This window comes from Nicotiana tabacum, chromosome 15 (genome assembly GCF_000715075.1).
Source record: "Nicotiana tabacum cultivar K326 chromosome 15, ASM71507v2, whole genome shotgun sequence".
NCBI classification, from domain to species: Eukaryota; Viridiplantae; Streptophyta; class Magnoliopsida; order Solanales; family Solanaceae; genus Nicotiana; species Nicotiana tabacum.
In genome coordinates, this window is record NC_134094.1 from 122720381 (window position 1) to 122743189 (window position 22809).

A 22809-nucleotide genomic window follows, 5' to 3' on the forward strand; every position below is an offset into this window, starting at 1 on the left:
CTATATAAAGATCCCTAGAGGATTTAAAATGCATGAAGCATATAGTTCAAAGTATCATGAAATGTACTCAATCAGATTACAAAGATCTTTGTACGGTTTAAATCAATCTGGGCGCATGTGATATAATCGCCTCAGTGCATATTTGCTGAACGAAGGTTATATAAATGATGTTATTTTTCTATGTATTTTTATAAAGAAAATGACATTAGAATTTATTATACTTGATGTTTATGTTGATGACATAAATCTTGTTGGAACTTCAGAAGAGTTCCAAAAGGCAATTGAATATCTTAAGAAAGAATTTGAGATGAAATATCTTGGAAAAATAAAATTTTGTCTTGGTATGCAAATTGAATATTTAGCATACGAGATCTTTATCCATCAATGTGCCTATATAGAAAGAGTCTTTAAACGCTTTTACATAGACAAAGTGTACCCATTAAGTACACCAATGGGTGTTCGATCACTTGAAGTGAATAATGATCCGTTCCGACCTCTAGAAGAGGATGAGGAACTCATTGGTCTTTAAATACTCTATCTCAGTGCAATTGGTGCACTTATGTATCTTGCTAATGCTAACATTGGTTGTGAAGACGCAGGTTATTTATCCGATCCCCATAAAGCTCGATCTCAAATCGGGTATGTATTTACATGTGGAGGTACTGTCATATCATGGCACTTCACAAAGCAATCTATTGTTGCTACTTCTTCAAATCATGATGAGATAAAAGCTATTCATGAAGCAAGTAGGGAATGCGTATGGTTGAGATCAGTGATTCATTTTATTCGAGAAAAATATGGGTTGGAATGTGATTAAAAAAAAACCACAATAGTATACAAAGACAATACTGCATGCATAGCCAAATTAAAGGGAGAATTCATAAAAGGAGATAGAACGAAACACATTTTACCAAAGTTATTCTTCACACATGATCTCGAGAAGAATGGTAATATCATTGTGCAACAAATCCGTTCAAGTGACAATCCAACAGATTTATTCACTAAATCTTTACCAACTTCAACTTTTGAGAAGATAGTATACAAGATTGGAATGCAGAGACTCAATATTTGAAATAAAATTTTCATCAGGGGGAGTAAAATACGCGATGTACTCTTTTTTCCTTACTAACGTTTTTCCCACATGGTTTTCCTTATAAGGTTTTTAATGAGGCAGCTAGCAATGCGTATTACTAGATATGTGTACTCTTTTTCCTTTACTAGAATTTTTTCCCACAGGGTTTTTCCTAGTAAGGTTTTATGAGACACACTATCTTTTAATGAACATCCAAGGGGGAGTGTTATAAATATATTATATTATGGATGTCCATTTAGTACTCTGTTGTAAATAAACTTTTAGAAGAAGCTTATCTATATTGGACTCCGCCGTAAATATATTTATATATTTAGTACTCTATTGAAAATAAGCCTCCTAAAGAAGCTTATCATTCATTTCGGCACTCCGTTGTGAATAATTATTACTCCTATAGAAGATTATCTATAACTGGTACAATAACAACTTACAAGAAGCTTACATAACAGTTTGCAGTAGCAGCTTACACAACAACTTCCTTTCTTCTATAAATAGAAGAGATTTCAATTCATTATGTACATGAATTTGAAGTTGAATAATATATCAATCTCTCTCTATACTTGTCTTCGATTTATTTACTTTACAGTTTTTATTTTATAACACATTTAACCTTCTGTAACATGAGAGAAAAAGAAATGATCTCAACACTAATAGAAGGATAAAAAAGTCACACAATGAGACCAGAACAAAAGTCTTGATTTCCCCTTTTGTAGCCCTTTTTCTTTTTTAATTTTTCGGCTCATAAATTCCATTAATTCGTTTTTTCACCAAGTAAGCCCACTAAAAGGAAGATGAAGAAATTTTGACCATCTTATTCCGAAAGAAAAATCACCTATAGGTGACCTCATATTCTTTGTATCACATACGTCTTTTCGTTTTCTGAGATTGAAAGCCAACCCATGTTAGCTAATACTCGACAAGAGAGGCTGTTCACATGTTCAACACCCCCACCTACAACCTCAGGGTTGTGGGTTTGAGTCACCAAAGGAGCAATAGCTCCAACAAAGAGATCATAGGGGAATCAAAGGGGAGGAAAATCACACAAAAAAATGTTAGCTAATACTCTAAATTTCGTTTTCTGAAAATAGAAAAAGGAAAACCAACCCCTAATTGCTAATATAAAAAGAGATTGCCGAATAATAACAGTTTATGTAAATCTCTTCCTGATTATGCCAGACCAAATCAATCTGCATAGGAAAGGGCAGTAGGTGATGACCATTTCTGCTTCGTACCTTAATAAGGATGTCAAAATCCTTTCCATTGGTTCTTGCGCGGCTGTTGATATAAATAATGAGAGGTACTTTTTCCAAAACGTAATCAACTGATGAATGATTTTACCAACGATTATCCCTCATTGGCAGTACAAATGAGAGGTGGAAGTTCAAATCCAAATTTTTGTATAGTACAAATGTGAAAAGTTTTACAACATCAAAAGTACTATCAGACCACATTCTTTTAGTTGCTTTGCTATTCTCCAGATTTATCGCACCATGTTGCACTTGAGGCGCTATTTTGAGGTAGCTTTTCAATGATGTTGTCAACCTGTTTTTACCTTAAAAAGTTGGTGAGTGCTGCACAGATGCTGCTCTCACCAAGCTATTAGGCTATTGGACTACATAGTGAAACTGGCCACACCTCTAATCTAATAGTCTGGAGTACGAAGTACATCTCGAGCAACTTTATCTTCCCTTCTGGAACTCTTCTTCCTCTTCCTCTCCAAATTGGGCTCTTTTGCTTTTAGGTCATTGCCGAAGGACCTCAATGAGGCAGCCAGGTGATCATTCCTATGTGCTAGGAAATACGTATTAAGAAAAATTAGTAGTTCATGGGTTTGTAAAAAGGAGCAATGTTAAAATCAATTTTGAAAATGAACTACTCAGACAAGAAACGTATTAGGGCAAATTGAATATTGTCTTGAATGAACCTAAAATGAGTTGTGCAAACGGCAAAGCTATTAATTTTGCAATAATTGACAGTAGTAGCAAAAGATTATCAATCTTTCTTATGACTAGTTGGGAAAGAAACTTAGGGACACACACAATATATATTTGCAAACTGATCAGAAGAAACACCACGGTTCTATATACATGAAGCAAATTGCTAAGTAAAACTTGTAAACCTAATCACTGGAAAACTGGCTGTAAATTTAATAAAAGCAGATAAAGCTAGATTTTAGTTTAGACAAGGCCAAGTAGATAAAGCTAAGTTGTGTTCGTAAGGACTGATGTTCACGATCTGCTGTACCTATTACATTTACAGATGAACTCACCAGAAAGAATAACATCTTCCATGTTGACGGACTTACGACCAGCATGCTGTGCGAATAATTCAAGGTCTTTTGCTAGCTGTTCTGCTCTCAAGAAAAAGTACTCTGTAAGTTAAGTGCTTCAGCAATCAAGATATACAGTTATAGACATGCCTGAATATGAAATTCAATCAAACAGCAACGAGACAACTAAGGCTTCATTTGTTTCCACTTAATAGAGGTCTGAATCTGAATAATTAACATCTCAACCCATTAACTGATTTGTATTTTTCTAACGACCACTTGTTTGCTCTTGCTAGATCTGGTTCATTCAAATCTTGTAAAAAGTCTTAAAATCATATAGAAGATGTTTATTTAAATATTCCTGTAAATGTGACTTTTTACCACTACTCTATTCACTACCACCAGCCTCCAACGCACAACACTGCCACTAGTAAACTACCTTTACTGCCATCCACCACTGCTCCTTGATGCAGCCACCTCAAGAGCCCCAAGCTATTGTTCTTTTTTGTTCAAACACTTATTGATGAGATGGAATTCTAGTCTAACTTCAATGTGCTTCGTTTGGTGAGAAATCAATTCTTCCATTCCCAACGCACTCGCAAAATTTGCATGAAATTACAGTTCTCAAGCTAGCAGCTACACTGGGTGACATTTTTGACGATTGCATGGAGATTGTAGGGTATGGGATTTTGTACAAAACAGACCATACAGTAAAAAACGAGATCAATAAGATTGATACAAACACATATACACACATAGAACAGCCTAAAAGTTGCCTACTACATATAGTGGCACTTTTTTTTATGCCTTCCGTGTCTGTATTTTTAGTGACTAACTGTACACATTGTAAATGAAACAGTTTTCATGTAAAGTGGCAAATGAAATCTTCGTGATGGAAATTGCAGATAGTGTCAACATGCAGGGTCAGCATATCACCCCATTAGATTGGAGGCGCCATCCACAATCAAAAGAAAGTGAATGTTGAATATCCTATGAACAACCACTGACATCTCTTTTTCTCAAGGCATTTTTCTTTTTCCTGATAAGTTCTCCTTATCTCATGTCACATCAAATCCGCTTAAAGTCCATACGTATTTTTTTCCTTAGCCCTCCAACCTCTTGTGAGAATAGGAATAAACCAAGATGGGATAGAACCTCATTGCTATTAAAACAAAGGGCTATTGTTAAGATTAAATAAACTAATCCTAACCAACTAACAAACTTGAACTTATCTTATAAAAAATCATTCCCCGTTTTGTCATATTCCACACTAAGTCTTATCAAGGTGAGGTCCTTGCAATTCTGATATATAAATACATTGTCCTATAATCAACTGTTAAGCATCCTTATTCCATATTTAGCAAGAGACATTCAGAAGCTTGCAATTTCCAGAATGAAACTTAACCACAACTTGCTAACAGTGTCTAATTGGAAGAAAAAAAACTGAGCAAATTAAAATTTCTCTAGAATATCAACACCAGAAGCAAAAGAAAAGGACAAAGAGATAACACAGGATACAGGTCGTGAAGCGGGTGCCCACAATGGGAATCTAGCATATAAGCAGGGGAAATCTACACAGTATAGCCGTGTTCCAAAATAATAGCCAGCAAATTTATATGTTTTTGTAAATTAATGTATACATATTTTATACATAATCAAAGTATAGTTTTTGTATATTTGGCTCGCGACTTTTATTATTTTTGACCGAACAACCAAATGTGTTAAAAGCCAGGTGCACATGTATTCACTGTCTTGCTTAGACAATATATATGTATATGGAAAATTTAAATAAAATGTGTAAAAAAATGTTTGCACTTTAAGTGTTGCACCAGTGCCTTCAAATTTTGAATTCTCCTAATTAAATGCATGTATATATGTAGAAAACATGGAACGGTACCTGCAAACTTGAAGGCTAAATCAGAAACACAGGCCATAATCGGTTGAGAAACCTCCATACCACATTGTTTCGCTGCACTTAAACAGTTATACACCAAAACAACAAGTTAAAGACCGAATTGAAATTCGAAAAATTCGAAATTACTGTATGTGTTTTGAAAACTAATAAAAACCTACCCTCGGCCTCAGCGATGGAAATAGTGCATAATCGGAATCGATCACGGAGTAAGTCGGTAGCTGCTTCTTCCTCTTCTCTGTCTAGTTCGCTTTCCATTTCTCCTCCGTCGATATCCTCCATTGTAGTAGGAGAATTGTTAGAGTATGGTTGCACTCGCAAACTAGGTGCCGATTGCGAAGGATGCGCGGGAAATAGGAGGGCGGGTCGAAACGGGTTCCCTCTTCCTTTTATTGGGCTTGGGTTGGGCGGGAAGTGCACAGATAGCCACTTTGAGGACCCCTATTTAATGCATAGCCAAAGTTCGTAAATTTTTGTAAATTTAATCAGTTTAAAATCTTGCTCGTCTAAATTCACAAAACTTCAGATATACAGGTGGTATGGTTATTGTACAACTCAGTAGTACCCTCTTTTACGTTTATTTAGCATTTAATTGAATTTGATTAAATATTTATTGCTAGATCCACTTACAATTTCTCTTATTTTGCTTATCTTATAGACTAATCTGCAACGTTTCAATTGGATTAGTTAGAAAAATAAAAGGCGGGAGGAGTAATAGACAACAGGTTTTTGTGTGAAATTTACCAACACTAGTTAGAAGTTGGATATTTTACAAAAACTGAATATAGCTTAAATCGCATAGCAAAAACTTTGCCACCTCATTAAATTTTCATATACTTATTTATTTGATGTGATAAAAGTCATGTCCCATAGAAAAAAATTAATAGTAAGTGGAAAATATTTCATAAATAAGTATATATTAAGGTTATTGATATATTTAGCAAAATAGACAAGCGCTTTAATGAAAATTTTGTGTATTAAAAACTAATAATGATGTTTAAGTATTATATAATTGAAGTAAGTTATATGAAGTTGACAAATAAGATACTAATAATAAAGAAAGTGACCGACGATATACAAGTATGTAAAAGATTATTCTTGTAAAACATTTTTACGGTAAGCAAAGCACTAAAATATATTTTAATAATATTAATATTTTTGTAGAAAATGGCCCGAACCAATATTTATGCATGGCGAGCAGTGAATATCCGACAGCTTTAATTTCTTCTTCTGCATTAAAATTCAAATGAGAGAGATAGATTTGGGTAATAGTATGTGAGTGACAGCCATGAAATATCGCACACTGGTCCCCATTTTATTCAGCAAAATTTGCTTCCCTTCATTTTCGTTAACCTCTCCCTCCCTCAAAACACTAATCTCACTTCCTATTTTCCATCTTTTTTTTTCTCTCTCTTCCTATTTTTATGAAACCATTTCTATTCATGTATTTGGTTGATCTGCAGTTCGAATTTGGCCGAAGAACTAATGTTGTATTATTCGGTCTAGTTTATTAGTTGCTCGAATGAGTGGTATTGCTTTGAGTCAGATGCAGGGCGGAATGATGTTTGCCAGGCTTGACGATTCGCCCATGTTTCGTCAGCAGGTAACAAAAAAATTCATTCTCTAAAATTTAGCATTCTGATCCTCTGATTTTGTTTTTTTTGTGTGTGTGTTTGTTTGTACATAAAAGCAAATCTCCATGTGCAAAGTACTGCTTATAAAAATCCAGTTGCTACCTTTGGTCAGTGACGGGGTTAGGAATCGTTCTAGAAAATGCTTAAATGCTGAACCTAGAAGCTTCCCTTATATCAAGCGGATTCAACAGTTTATTTATATATAAAAATAAAAATAAAAAGTTTTACCCTATTGGCACAGTGTAATTACCGGACCAATTAGGGGATTCGATTGAACCCCCTTCCATACCTTTAGCTCCGTTACTGCCGTTGGTACTGATGATTTGGTGTGCATGTAGCCTCATGATGATTAGTTGATAACAAATTACAATAAGTTTCTGCCAAATGAATAGTAATTCATGAATTTTGGTTGAACGTTTTCTGTTTGGATAACTGCAGAGTAATCAACATTTGCCTACTTTTTTTTTTTTTCTATTTAAAATTTGATTGATAGATGCTTTCACTTTCTGAGGTTTAAAGTAGGATGTAGATGAAAAATGAGCAATCAACCTTTTATTTATTGTTAGTATAAACTTTGACCTTTTGAGGTTTATGCTTGTGAATATCAATACTTTAGTTCTTAAATTATGGACATACTTCTTTATTTCTCTTTTACCCCTTTTCTTTCTTTTTTAGTTTTATATTAAAACTAGATCATGTAGGTCTTAAGAAGTGAAGTGTATGTTGAGAAAGTATGTACTTATGCATGTTGAGAAAGTGTGTGTGTGTGTATAACTGAAAACCTTATCTTTGTTGAGTGCATTTGCCGACCTTTGCCTGGTATGAACTGTGAGGTTATCATGAAAAAGTTGTTTTTGAAGAGGGAACCAAGGAATTATAGTGTATGGAACGGAGGTTGCAAAGGATATCTTTCCATTAGTAGAGACTTGGAGACTTGTTTTCCTTGTTCTCAGCATGAAAACATGTTGTCTAAGATTTAAATGCAACGCATCATTACTTATATGTGGTATAGTCTTTAGTTAGATGCTAGGTGGTGTATCTAATCCTGTGTGAATTTTCTAGATGCAGTTTGATATGACTTTTGCTCACATAAAAGCTTAAGCCTTTCCCATGGCGTGTTTTGGTTTCATATGGATATCTGTAGGCTTAAGTTTATGCTAATCATTTCTTAATTTTCTCTGACCACGAGTATGGGTCCCTAAATATTGTACTTGGTGGAACAGATCCAAGTTTTGGAGGAAGATTCCGAATCGTTGAGGGATAAATGTCTAAAGTTTTATAAAGGATGTCGAAAGTACACGTAAGTCTCTTTATCTTGCTCTATGAACTTGTCTTCATTAGTTATGTTGCACGGGACGCTTCATTATTAAGTGGTTCTTATGTATAAAGGGATTAGCAGAGAAGAGAGAACAACAGTTGGAAGAGAGGAAGGTCTGTATGGATGACAACGAGAAACTGAATAACAAAGCTCTAGCAGCAAAAAGTATTTTAGCTTTGTTGCACATAAGAAAGGGTAGCAATTTCATACATCATCTTCTAACAGACGGAATACAACTTCGTAAAATCTTACCATTCTTATCTTGTCATAGCCCCAAAGCTTTAGTAATATCTTGTTATACTCCCTTTGTTCCATTTTATATGGTACTATTACCATTTGGAGAGTCGATCATTTCTGTCTTTTGCTATGATTTTTAAAACATTTTGAAATATTTTTTACTCTAAAAATTGATATCTACTGTACTTTTGTTGTAGTTTCAGGATTTTTATTCACATTTACACTGAAAATTGGATGTGTTGATCCTCGTACCTCGAACCTAGCCATTTTTTGGGACATAGGAAGAAAAGTTTAAGCAATTTGTCATGAGATATTGCCCTTGCCATAGCACATTGCAAGAATGTATAATCAGTCATATTGTGCTCAATCAACACATACAATAGTTTAGACAGAATCTTATATTAGTGCATATATGACTTTCTGCTAACAGAACATCCTTAATCTTTAGGTTTTAAGAGCACATGCACCATGAGGAATTAAATTAAGAAAAAGAAATGGAAGGATTTTCCATGTCCTAACATGACCTGAATGGATGTTCTTCCAAGTGGATTGTGTCATTGTGATTAGGGTATTGATGAGGAGAATAAATAAGTCAATTATGTAGTAAAAGAAAATAGATAGTCAAGGAAGTACAACACAGAAGGTATAATCCCCAAGCCACACTTCATCATCTCACTTGATGCCCAGTATGTTAGATGTTCATCAATCTGTATGTTAATCCTCTACTTGCAACAGTTTTGAAATGTCCACCATAATAGATTTAGTGAATTTTAAGTCCCATTCAGTTTCATTATCAGATTATTGTTATATTACATCCAATTTTATCCTGCAACGCATATTATGGTCCTATTCCTTTCTGTATTCATTTGACAATGCTTTTCCTCTATCTTCTATATCCCTCCTTCGCTTAATTGAAGTTCCTTTGGCAAGTGATTTTTTACTTGCTTACCTTATTGTGTCTTTCAACATTTGCATCTTCGAACTAGTTGTGCTTATGGATGGACTATCACAGTGTGTTCCACTTAATGAGCAGAAAATATTGCACCATTATGTGCGCTTAATGCAAATAGATATACGATAAACTTTTCAAGGATGTCGTCAAATATCAAAGTTAGAATTTGAAGTTGTTTTTGTAAGATTTTATTCCACAAATAATCCTAAATCTTGCACAAATTTTGTGTTGCTTATAAGATTCATTCATTCTTTTTTCCAATTTATAGAGAAGGTCTTGGGGAAGCATATGATAGAGACATAGCTTTTGCCAGTTCTCTTGAAACCTTTGGAGGAGGGCACACTGATCCTGTTGCTGTTTCATTTGGAGGTTCCATTTTGTCTTTATCTTTGCATACAGCTTGCCATATAAATGATCTACTCTTGTGAAGACATTCATGGGAAGACATCGTTGAACACACGAACAACAAAAACATAAACATAATGAGAAAGTTAACTATATAGAGGTTGCATTTGCGAAGACATCATTACGAGCATCATCTAGAGGACACTTACGACCAACAAAAACCTCATTTCTCACGTGAAGTATTTTGTTAGAACTACTTATCCACAAATAGTGTATAGGGATTTCCAAATTCTAAGTTATGAATTGTTGTTACCACTGTTTTTTCTTAATCAAGTTGGTGTTTCTATTATTAGCTAAAAGTTAAAAGGTGAATGGAACAGATTTGCATCTTTTGCTATCCTTATCGAGCTCAATTAAACTTGTTTGAAAACATTGTATTCATTTTCGGCAAAGCTGTACTTCTACTTGACAAAGAATCTAGTGTCAAATTCCTCAGCCAATTTTTATTGATACACGTGATTTGCATTCTTAGGCCCTGATATGGTTAAATTTGCTATCGCCTTGAGAGAAATTGGAACATCCAAAGAAGTTCTTCGATCACAGGTAGCAGTTGCCTCCCTATATTATCTGTAGTTCAGCCATTATGCCATTTATCAAAGTGTTAGAGGCGATTTAAAGTCTTTTGTTCTGCATAATCATATTTGATTCCCAAATTTTTATGCATTGATTTTTGGTTAATATGCTACATTACTTAAAAATGTTTTAACTTTCTTATGCCAGTCTGACTTTAGAAGTGCATATATCTATTCTAGAATTTTCTTTTGACAGCAAGGTCTAAGTTACTATGGTGTGTGACTTTTGAAATATCATTGTCTGGTCAAGATCTTTTTACTGACACCTTCAGTTTTTTTTTTTCCTTAGGTAGAGCAAATATTAAATGATCGATTACTACATATGGCCAGCATTGATCATCAAGTCAAGGTACCACTCATAGCTTTTGCTTCAAATCCTCTATCTACAGCTAGTAGGGCACTGATATTAGACAATTGAGTCCATTGGGTACTTTTTCTTTTTTACTGAGATCTTTTGTTTAATGCCTGCTTGTTTTGGATCATTCTACCTGATTTAATCAGAACTTTAGGTGCAATCAGTTTCATATTACATCCAGTGACTGATTACCATACAAAATCAATTTTTTTAGCTAATTATTAATTACTACTTTAGTGAAATTAACTAGCTTGCCCAATATGTAAGAGGTTGAGTGAGAGAAAATTACGGACAGGTAAAGCTTGGCCTATAGTTGATCTATCTAAACATAGACAGACACTAGATATGAGCATGTAAGCCCAGTGTTACATCCTCAAAACGTTGGCTGAATCTTCCACCAGGCTTTATGGCTTCAACTAAATTCGAAAAACCAAAGACGTGGTAAAATCTCCCATTATTCCCGTTCCATGGGACCTACCCAGGCCATAAGGTTTCCTAACTAAATAGGAAACCTGTTTCTTTTAAGCTTCTGAAATGAGTGCTAAGTTTTCTGTTTTAGATTGAGAAATAAATTAAGTAAATGTGTCAATTATATTAAATTTTGCCTAATCTATATAATAAATTAAAGACATACTTTATTAATTTGTAATATTTCGCAGGTAGTTTCTAAATAGGATATTTTTAATTTTTGAGAAATAGTTAGTTTCTAAATCGTATTTCAATTGTAAAATTTCTTGGAATGACTCGATGCTAGGCAAGCAATTAGTTTCAACAGACAAATCATTTCCATTTTTCAGAGCTATTTGCATACTTTCTGTTGGTTAGTAGATTTCTTTATTTACTGAATGATGCATAGAGACATAAACTTTGATTTGGGGGAGGGTATTCTGCAGTGGAAATTAATTATCAGTGGGTTGAATGGAATCCATTTGACCCACCTATAACATTCAGTGAGTTTGTTTTTGCTATGTTTCTTAATCTGTATTTGACCTGCCCAATCTGATCTTAAACAACCCAATTTTCCCATATCAACCATATACATCTCTTTTTTCATTTCTCCCACTCTTACCTTATACACACATATATACATATAAATGCATCTTTCACCTGATATTGTATGACTTTCCAATATAACTTTCAGGAATCTCGGAAGCGTTTTGACAAAGCTGATGTAGCTTATGATCAGGTGGATACAACATCCCTTAGTCACATTGTATATCTGTTTTGTGATTGACTTGCATGTTTTTGTGATAATAACTCATTCAATTTGACAAGTATAATTTTTTATAATGGAGTGACTTCTAATTGAAACTGAATGTACTTGTTGCCTAATTCGATAAATGTCCTTCCCCTTTGAAATGGATGACTTAACTAGCACTCCTGAGTACCATTACTGAAAGGATAGGCGACGCAGAGTGATTGAGTTCGTTTTGCTGTTTGTCGGAAAAGATTTCCTATTTCACGTTGACATTTGTCCCCATTGTCAAACATTTACTCATTTGGATCTAGTAAAATTTTATCCTTTCATAATGGAGATTTTCAGATAATGGATTTTTGGATATTTCCTTTCTGCTATGATAGATGTTCAAGATCCTAATATCCTTGGTTACAGAATCCAGCACAGAAGATGGCCTTTCTACTTCATGCTCCCATGTCTAAACATATGGAAATATCTTGACATTTGTTTGGGTTATAGCCTACTGAAAATACCCTTTACTGTATAAGAATTGCTTTTGTTCAGGTCCGCGAGAAGTTCCTATCATTGAGGAAAAGTACTAGGATGGATATAGCTGCAGCCATTGAGGAGGTACCACATATTGGTTCTTAAAATTGAAGATCAGTTTCCCTCTTTGTGTAATTGATTGATCAGGTAGTTTATGGGCAACCATTCTCTTTTAAATTCTAATTTGGTGGAGATCTGTTCCAGGAACTTTACTATGCAAGGTCGGCTTTTGAGCATACCCGCTTTAATCTGGTAAACTAAGTTAGTTTGCAATTATTCAATTCCAGCCCCCCTCCCAAACACACCTGTAGACATATTTATGTATGTACATTCTTTGGGAGTCAGTAACTAAATAATGATTCAGTTGACAAATAGCAACCATCTAATATTTGCAATGCATCAAAACAAGATCAGGTTGGAGTTCTTTCTTCTGTTGAGGCCAAAAAGAAGTACGAATTCTTGGAAGCTGTTAGCTTGACAATGGATGCTCATCTTCAGTATTTCAAACAGGTCATTTTCTATTTTCTTTTGAGTGGCAAACAGGTCTTGAAATGATGAAATGTAAGAGTTATTCACATTATGGAGTGCGTCATGGCTGAATCTAAGATACTACGTCATGTACAGGGGTATGAACTGTTGCATCAGATGGAGCCTTATATCAATCAGGTTATTATCTAGTTCTAATGCTAGTTGTGAAATAATATTTCTGTACTCTCCTCTTTCCATGAGGGTATTCTAACTTTTTAAATTGGAAGGGACGATAATGGTCCATTTTCGAAACAAAATGTTGTGTTCAGTTTCATGAGATCATGAGTGACATCTCTTATAAATCTCCCTCAAATTATTTAATTATTGATTCTCCAATAATCTATTAAAAGATGCTCATTGTGAGCTTGGAATTCCATAAATAACCAGGTATAGCAACCTAGGAATACATATCGAACATGCATATTGATTTTCCTATTAGACCACAAAATATTTTTACAAATTTAGAACTGCAATCCAGCTGTTTTTTTCATTATATCATGATGGAGTGAGTATCCTGTTCCTTTTCTCTCTCTTCCTTTGTAGACAGCATAAGAAGAGGAACTCTTTGCTTTTTGATATATACTCTAGTAGAACTTAAATAGCAGTACATGCCAAAGAAACACTCACCATCCACAACAAGGCTGGGGATTGGCAGAAACTATTGAACTGGAAAAGCCAAAATGATCAAACCATTTTGCTAATCCATAGCTTTTTCCTCTATTTGGTAGTGCATGGAAATCTCATGGGGTCTTGGAGAGGTTTTGAGGGCTAATGCTGATCTTTGTTAAATTGATTTTGCAACCACTACCTTTTAAGTGTTGGAGAGATTCTAGATAGTTGACAGCAGCTTGGTCGAGACAAAATTGGGAAAGAAGCATCTTTTTGTCCTCCTTTTGTTAAAAAATGGCTAAGATCTATGTTTCGACATACTGGTGTGTTTAGCATCACTCTAGTTTGCAATCTGTAATTCTGTATTTACAGTGGTTTTGGGCGGACCATTTTTGTTTTCCCAATGCACATTAATCCATGGTTTTGGGGTACTTTCTCAGTTATCAGAGTCATGGGGATGGCTATATACCCAATTGTCAATCCCAAGATTGCTAGATAGGCACCGGAGCAGTTTTGACTTCTTAATCATCAGGAGCTAACCACAAAAAAAAAGGCAGCCCGGTGCACAAAGTATCCTGCATTCACGCACGCAGGGTCGGAGGAAGGGCCGCATCCCAATGGGGTGTAATGTAGGCAGCCTATCCCAATGCAAGCATCAGTGGTTGATTCCACGGCTCGAATCTGTGACCTTTATGTCACACGGAGACAATTTTACCGCTGCTCCAAGGCTCCCCTTCATCTAGAGCTAACACGATTGTTAAAATTTTCAGTTTCTGTTTCTGTCTCTGTGGTAAAGTTCTTTCTTGACTGACCTGACCTGAATGTTCTGCTGGTGAATCCTTCTTTTTCCTTCTTCTTTTTGTGCATTTGTTATTCACAGTGGATTTGGTAGCATACAACATTGAGGAAGTTTACCTCAATGACATACTGAATTCATGTTTATGGCACCTTTCAGTTACTTCTCTCCTTTCTTAATGGGTTTCAAGGTCTGTGGTTATCCTAGGTCTTGGCCTATGCACAAAGGTCTAGAGAAAGTTCCACACATGAGCAGGCAGTTCTTAATGGAAAAATGCAAGAGTATAGGAGAGAAGTCGATCAAGAAAGCAGGCGGTTGTTCAATGGTCCTCACAGTTCTTCAAATGCTGATGTCATACAACATTCTTCTAGAAGTTCTCAAAAATTGATAGAGGCAGTAATGCAGTCTGCTTCAGAAGGAAAGGTACATGCTTTGAGGCTGCTTTCCTATAGGCAAATAACATTCTCTGATGTTTTTGAGATTCTTATTATTTCTTCCAAAAGCTCTTCTGATTATCATTTCTATAGCTAAGATTTCAATAGTTTAGGTACAAACTATAAAACAAGGGTATCTCTCAAAGCGTTCCTCTAATTTAAGAGGTGACTGGAAGAGAAGATTCTTTGTTCTAGATAGCCGAGGAATTCTGTACTATTATCGAACGCAAAAGAGCAGGTCCTCTGTAAGTTATCAGATAAATTGGTTCTTTAGCACGCTCTTCTGGCCACTATTTATGCTTGCTCAAATGCGGATGGTGCAGTTTCAGGGATCTTCCAATCCACTCTCTTCACATAGAAGTTTCTCCACAGAACCAGGAGTAGCGCACCGGAGTAGTTGGCTTTCTTCTCATTATCATGGAGGTGTACATGATGAAAAACCTGTTGCACATCGCACGGTGAACCTACTGACATCAACAATAAAAGCAGATGCAGAGCAATCAGATCTGAGATTTTGCTTCAGAATAATTTCACCTACAAAGAGTTACACTTTGCAGGTGAACTAAGCAAGAGCTGTGCTGAGAGAACTCGTTTTCAACACAATATGTCGTTAACAGTTCTTAGTAAAGTTGTCTTTTGGACATTCAGGCAGAGAGCGCAGCAGAACAAATGGACTGGATAGAAAAAATAACAGGAGTTATTACCTCTCTGTTGAGTTCCCAGACACCTGAAAGGGTAAAATATTAAATATTAACATTGATATTGTTACTCCAGTTCCAGTTTTTGTCGTTTCCTAATGATACTGGTTCATGTTGTAGCATTTCTCTGTGAGTCCCACTATGAAAAGTCGGTCCATAGGAAGTCCAACCAGTCATGGTCAAAGGACAATTGAGGAGTGCACATTAGGGAGGGATTTCATTGCTAGGAGTTCCATACGCCAATCCAAAAGTGCATCACACCTCCCCAGCATGAAAACAGAGAAACCAGTTGAAGCACTGAAGAGGATACCTGGGAATGATAAATGTGCTGATTGTGGTGCTCCAGAACCAGAGTGGGCTTCTTTAAATCTTGGTATTCTTATATGCATTGAATGTTCTGGCATTCACCGTAACCTTGGTGTACATATATCAAAGGCAAGTCAAATTTGCTGCCTTTTCCACCCAAGCTTCTTTACTTTTGTAATAATCGGACTTTTAGTTTTTCTCCACTTAGTCTTTAGTTAGGGGCAAGACACCTTCCTAAATCTCTCCCCAGTAGAAGGACCAGTCATCATGTTATACCACACATGCTTTCTGATAGTCATTATCAGATTATGTGTCTGTGTAGTGTTTCTCTATATTATATGTGGGGAATATAGCCAAGCTGGAAAATCCAATGTTTATTCTAGATTTATCAAGACAACTCAATTCATGAGAAGAGAATGGATTCTTTTGTGGAATATGTAGTGTAATTCATAAACCTGGTGATTAACTAGAACCACTTGCATGTCCGTCTAAAACATGACACAACATCAATCTATCCACTAAGCCTCAATGCAAGACAAGTTGGGGGCTATATGAATCCTTTATATCTACTCCGCACCATTCTGAGCCCATCTCTTTCTAATAGTGGTAAATAATTTATTTAAGTGGTTATAGTAGGGTTCTCTGAAACTAGAGGTTATCTGATGTAGTGCTAAAAAATATATGAATACAGTTTCGAAAAAACGAGCTTCTTGAATAATTATGTGATTGGTAGTCATAGTTTCAATGATTCTCTCTCTACTGGTTCAGCTGCTAAGTTAATGGAGATTGGTTCAAAAATAAGGATAAGTGAAACAGAATTTCTGCAGATATGAGAGTTCAAGGTAAAAGGATATAGCTTATCTACTACTGCTCAACTTCTTGATGCCACATAGGAACTCCTATTGTTCCAGAAATTTTTGAAGTACCTAGATAGGTTAAAGGATAGGTGAGAGTGGGACATGATGGTTTAGATTCTTTAGTTTATATTCTATCTCATTATGTTTACACTTATGGAAGGGGTTGTCCGCTTGATCATTCCCAGGTAGGTCACTGTTCTACTATTTCCTAGTTTAAAATACTTGAGCTTTTCTATATATTGGTTCTCTCTATACTCCAAAATCTTATACTTCTCCAAGGAATCATGTTTAGACCAGTTGTTCTTAGCATAAACACAAGTCCAGATTTGCATGGCCTGTAATGTGATATAAATGATGATCATCGAAAAAATTGAGACAAGTGAAAGTAGAAGAAAAGAAAAGGCTTAGTTATATATTCTTTTAAGTATCCAAAGGAAAATACCCTAAAATGAGTTGGATGAAAAAAAATGTTTTCTCAGTTAAATTCAAGTCCTTTGACCATTTCCCTTTTATAGTTTGGATGGAAAATACTTGAACTCCTTTGTTATGCACTGGACTTGCTTAGAACATCGCATTTTATAGAGCTTTTCAGGTGATTATGCAAAATTTGAAGTATTCCTTACAGCTCAACTGCAACTTTGAAATTAGGTAAGATCCTTGACACTTGATGTTAAAGTGTGGGAGCCTTCAGTCATAACCCTATTCCAGGCACTTGGTAATGTGTTCGTGAATTCAGTTTGGGAGAGTTTGTTGCATCCAAGAAGAACTTTTCAGGCAGATGAAATACCAATGCGGTAACTTTGAAAATTCAGCATGATTTAAATTATTGTTATTGTTCTTCTTTATTGAAAAGTGTCAACTGGTTGCTCTAGGTTTTTGGAGTCCCAAAAACACAAACAATTCTTTTGCAAACCCAGTGACGATGATCATATTTCAGTGAAGGAGAAATTCATCCATGCAAAGGTACCACTACATTGTCAACATGTTCTCCTAGCCGTTTCTCTGTCCTCGAGCGATAGCTTCACATAGTATTTATTTTCCTCTAAAGTCTATATTTTTACCTTATCCCTAATTCAATCATTTGGTTAGCCCTTAATGTCACCAGATTGGTGGATATTGCACACTATGCCCGTCTAGTTGAATCACTAATTATGTAGGCATATTATCATAGATAATATCTCCCACTTATACGTCATACCATAACTCATGAGCCTTCTGCTGTACCGCTGCCCCACCTGATTAGTGGACTGGCACTGCACATTATGCCCATGTGGAGCGACCTAGTATTAGCTTAGGGGTCGTTTGTTATGCGGACTAAATCATCCCTGGATTAATTTATCCCACCTGGGAGGTGGGATAATATAATCCCAAGTTTGATGGGATAAGGTGGGATATCCTGTATTAAGATTGGGATTAAATTTATGCCATGTTTGGTTGGCGGTCCTGGGATAGATTTATACTGCCAAGCAAACATGGTATAAATTTATCCCACCTTATCCCGCGTACCAAACGACCCCTTAGGTCTTATCTGGGACTTAGTAGTCTCCTACCTAAAGTTCAGAGCATAGCGGATGTAGGCCTCCTACAGTATGGCTGCTGCAAATAGCAGCATCATTGGTCCAAGGTCTGGTTTGACTGCTCCAGGTGCGATAACTGAAGAATTTTCCCTTGCTCATGATGCTGTTGAGCAGGGAGTATTCTGTCTGGCCTACTAACTTAGACCCTCTAGTAAAGTGCTACAACCTTTTTAGGTGATTAATGGCCTCGCATAATCTTATGGTCTCACACAATGCAATTTGCATACTTTCTAGTGCCATGAGTGAACAAATATATGATAATGGTATGCTGGTTCTGTATGTATGTGTTTTTGAGAAAACCTCTTTTTAAACATAAGCTTCTGTATGGCATATTTGGCAAGGTCGTTGATCTTCGCTTGCTAAGTCTTCTTATGGTTGCAGTATGCAGAAAAACGTTTGTTCACAAAGTGGCAGACAGTAGGCAGTTGCTTTCTGTGGCACAACAGTTGTGGGAAGGTGTCCGTAAAAATGACAAGAAAACTATATACCGACTAATTGTTGTCTATCAAGCAGATGTTAATTCAGTCTACACGCAAGCATCAGTTGGTACGTCTTTCTCTAGTGATATATTGAGATTGCATTGGCATACAAACCCTGATTATAACTTCAATTTCTTAGGCAGTGATTGTTCAAGCTCTTTGAACCCACAAAGTGGAAGTGAAGACCATTGCTCTGATGAATTTCTTGATGGCTGTTCCCTGCTTCACCTAGCCTGCCAAACTGCTGATATTGGCATGGTAGAGCTGCTTCTGCAGCATGGTGCTAACATAAATGCTTGCGATTCACGCGGTCAGATCCCACTACATCATAGTTTCTTAAGAGGAAGAACTGAAATTGCCAAACTATTACTTTCAAGGTATTTCCTTGGTTCTACGACCAGTGCTAATCCTTTCTTTCTCTTAATTATATATTCAGTTTGATAACAAAATTCTTGCTGTGAGGCTGATGTCCAGACATCTGCATTTGCATAAAATTTTCTAAGGAGGTTCACAATATAGGTTAATGCATCCTATACATCCATATAGGTAAAGACATTTGGAAGTCCACAGCTGTTGCACTCAGAGAATGTGATTCCAAGCACTAGGATGGGGTGTTTTTACTGGGTAAAGCCAGCTATCTTATGGGTCGTAGTAATTATTATCCCAAGTTTGATTCAGGAACTTTGGTACCCTCTAAAAGTTTATTTAGTGGGAACTGGTTACAAAGTCACAATTTTAGCTTTCAGCTGATGCAATCATATGAAGTGTTCTCATGCTGAACGTGTGCCTCTTTTACCATTCGGGTAAATTGTGCTCAGTTTGGGGATAAATATGGATAAAGTAGTAGGCTAAACCGAGGTTGGTTTGACCTTCACATACCAAATACCAGAATCTTTGTGCACTTCCTCAGCTGGGGAAATATCAAAATCACCTCCTCCTGGCTTGAGTCTCTGCATGTGAGATCACCTTTTAGATACTAAAATAGGTCTTAATAACAACCCCTTCCCCTCAACAACCCCAAAAAATGATGAAAATAAAATAATATATAAAATGTCGATCTTTTATGACGCAGATTTAGGCAATCATATATTGAGTAACATGTGCATGATGTCTCCTATCACTAAGTGAAAGACATCCTCCCCTTTTCCAAGTACAGATATGTTCATGGATTAGACTCCCGACATACAGTTGTGAGAGAAACACATACACAGAAGCCACATTAGCAAATTGCTGCTAAATCATAGAGTAGCAGAAGATAATTAAAAAACTATAGAAATTGAAGCCAAGTTGTAATTGTAATTTAAGGAATACAAGCATGTTAAAAGGAGTAAGATTGGGTAGCTTCTGCACTTTCTATTGCTTGTAGGACGGGGAACTAGTTAGAATATATCAAATCGCTGTATTAATGCATGATCGTTAAACTCCAGCTGAATTTCATGGGAAAGCAATTGAGTTCATGCTTTTCAGAGTCAGAGGGAGGTTATGACTTTCTATCAAGCAGTTTGATGCTAACATTCATAAATCACAAAGGAATTAGTTATTGAATGTTTCCCTTCGGTCAATCACTGAACCACAATGATTCCAGCCCCACGTGGGTACAAATGCTGAAGTTTGTGACCATCTCATCTTAAGTTGTTGGAGAGACACTCCCCTCGTCCTCTTTTAACACCTTCAATCATTTTGGCATCATCCTGCATGCTGCTGCATTTGGAGGTCCACGTAGAATATGACCAGACAATTTCAGGCTACCTTTGTCTGATAGGGTTTGTCTTAGATTGCTAGTGGTTAATGTTGTGTTCACACTATTCTCCCGTTTTTCATAGCACCGGATCTTATTTACTGGTTATTATTATTGCGTTTCAACTATTTTCTGGTTCTTATAATGCTGTTATTATTTCTATGGTTTCTGTTGATGGTACTGATATATTGTCTTTTTCGTTTTCTTGAGCCGAGAGTCCATCGGAAACGGCCTCTCTACTCCATCGGGGTAGGGGTAAGGTCTGCGTACACACTACCCTCCCCAGACCCCTTACCTGTGGGATTTTATCGGGTTGTTGTTTTTTCATTTTTTCATCTATAGCTACTTGTACCTTCTGTTAGATTGACCATTTCTTATCTTGTATAAACTCGTATGACCACACATCCACATTAACATCTGCACAACATTGATGGTCACATAACTGTTTTGTAGAACTTGCCTTTTATAGCGTAAAACAGAAGAGTTATTTATTGATGTTGATGTTTTGTAATATCTCGTTTTACAAAGGACAACTTCTGAGGTTCGGGTTCAGTATACAAGTAGAGGAGCTTAAACCAATTCTCCAGGATTTATAGGGTGCGTATATAATGGTTTTACCATGCACTAATTTTCATTCAGAGCTAGAACATAACAAATTCTGCTCTCAAATTTCAAAACTTCTTCCATCTGATTAAGGCTTAGAAAATGGAAGACTGGTAGTTGATTACTGTTTTACTTCATCGGGTAGTAGAGCCAGCTTAATAGACTAGTTCTATTCCTCGACTTTGCTGGAGGATTATGTTCTTTGTATAGATAAATGACATAAACGTTCTACTGCTTCAAATCTTCTATCGGTGGTAGTGGCCTCAGATTTGAAGGAAACTGATGATTTTGAAATGATAATGGAGTTCTGATATTTAAAGCATTAAAATAATGTTGACAATTAGCTAATGCCGCTGAAATTGATAACTGACAGTTTTAGTCTTTTCTGTAATGCTGCTGAAATCGAGAACTTACAGTTGTATAAAGTTCTGCAATGTTGTTTGACCAATATAATATTCTTTCAACAGGGGGGCTGACCCACAAACTGTTGATAAGGAAGGTAAGACCCCTTTCCACCTTGTCGAAGAATCAGCCCTCGATGATGTGGAGATTCTCGCCCTCCTGAAAGTCGCAATAGGATAGCACCAGCACAAAGATCACACTGAGGTAGACCACTTAGAATTGCATTATTCAAAAATGACGTTGGAGTTATTTGGAAGTGCTAGAGCCTTCTCAATCCTTAGCTTCATTCTGCCAGAGAAATTTTGAAATAAGCAGGCTTTCTGACATTAATGATTCAGAGAACTGGTGCTTTTCCTCCGCGGATCTCAAAGTTGAGGTTAGAAATTACACATCAAGTACCACATTGCTAAAGCTATGAGAGACAGTTAGCTTGTGTTGTGCTTCAGGCATGCCATTCCTACAAAATGCAACATTTTCAGCTTTAGTAAAAGAGTTTGAGGCCATGCATTAAGCTGCTTCATCTGTATTCCCCATTATTGGTTTCCCCCCTTTGGTTTCTTTCATTATCCTAGTTCTGCAGCTCTCAAAGAAGTAGACAGTGGAGCAGTTATACATCATGCACTATGAATGGATTTTGATGGTTTAAACAGAATAAACTACCATATTAAAGTGGGTGAAATTTTGTATAGCTGCTTGCTGATTGAGCTGAAGTCGTCGATAAGACATCATGTATGAGGATATGTAGTGCTTTCATTTTAGAGGTGTATGAAAGAATGTTTATCAGCAATATGCAATACATAGCTTGCTTGTATTGCTAGGAGTATTCAAAATAGCTTTACTGGTTAATTTTCCAAGATCAAGAGGTTGGTAAACGAGATAGTTTCAAAATGCATTTGTACCTAAAGCAATTGATGGGAAATTGATAATTATGTTCATTGCAATAAGAGTTGTAGTTTTGATTTTTATTCTTTTTTCTTTTTAACTTTTTTTTAAAGTTATCAGAGTTCTAGCTGTTTGTAACGCAGATATAAATTAAAAGACTTTGAGATGAGCATCAAAGGTGCAAAAGTTCACTTAATTCAACATATCTAGTCCCTTAATATTAAGGAGCAAAAAAGAATAAGTTTGCTATTCGGTTATGTGTATTCTACATTTAGTCAAAGGTTACGACATATATGTTGGTTGAAACGTGCAAGCTACCAAGTTGTGCTTCTTATTATGCACTTGGACATAGGCACACTAATTCTTGCTTCCTAGTAATATACGAACCATTGAAGAATACCTCTTCTGGTTCGTATTATATTTTAAGGTTTTT

At 36.0% G+C, this 22809-nt stretch overlaps 1 protein-coding gene and 1 pseudogene across 1 annotated transcript; one reads left to right on the plus strand and one right to left on the minus strand.

Moving 5' to 3' along the window:
- Positions 1 to 2466: 2466 nt before the first annotated feature.
- Positions 2467 to 5640, minus strand: LOC107793883 (protein MHF1 homolog). The gene is made up of 4 exons (XM_016616325.2): positions 5433 to 5640; positions 5257 to 5328; positions 3360 to 3440; positions 2467 to 2881 (listed from the first exon to the last, which is right to left on the minus strand). Exons 1-4 carry the CDS (start codon positions 5551 to 5553, stop codon positions 2733 to 2735), a joined length of 423 nt encoding a protein of 140 aa, XP_016471811.1. The 5' UTR covers positions 5554 to 5640; the 3' UTR covers positions 2467 to 2732.
- A 904-nt stretch (positions 5641 to 6544) lies between these two features.
- LOC107793882 (ADP-ribosylation factor GTPase-activating protein AGD1-like) lies at positions 6545 to 22459 on the plus strand (annotated as a pseudogene).
- The last annotated feature ends 350 nt before the right edge of the window (positions 22460 to 22809 follow it).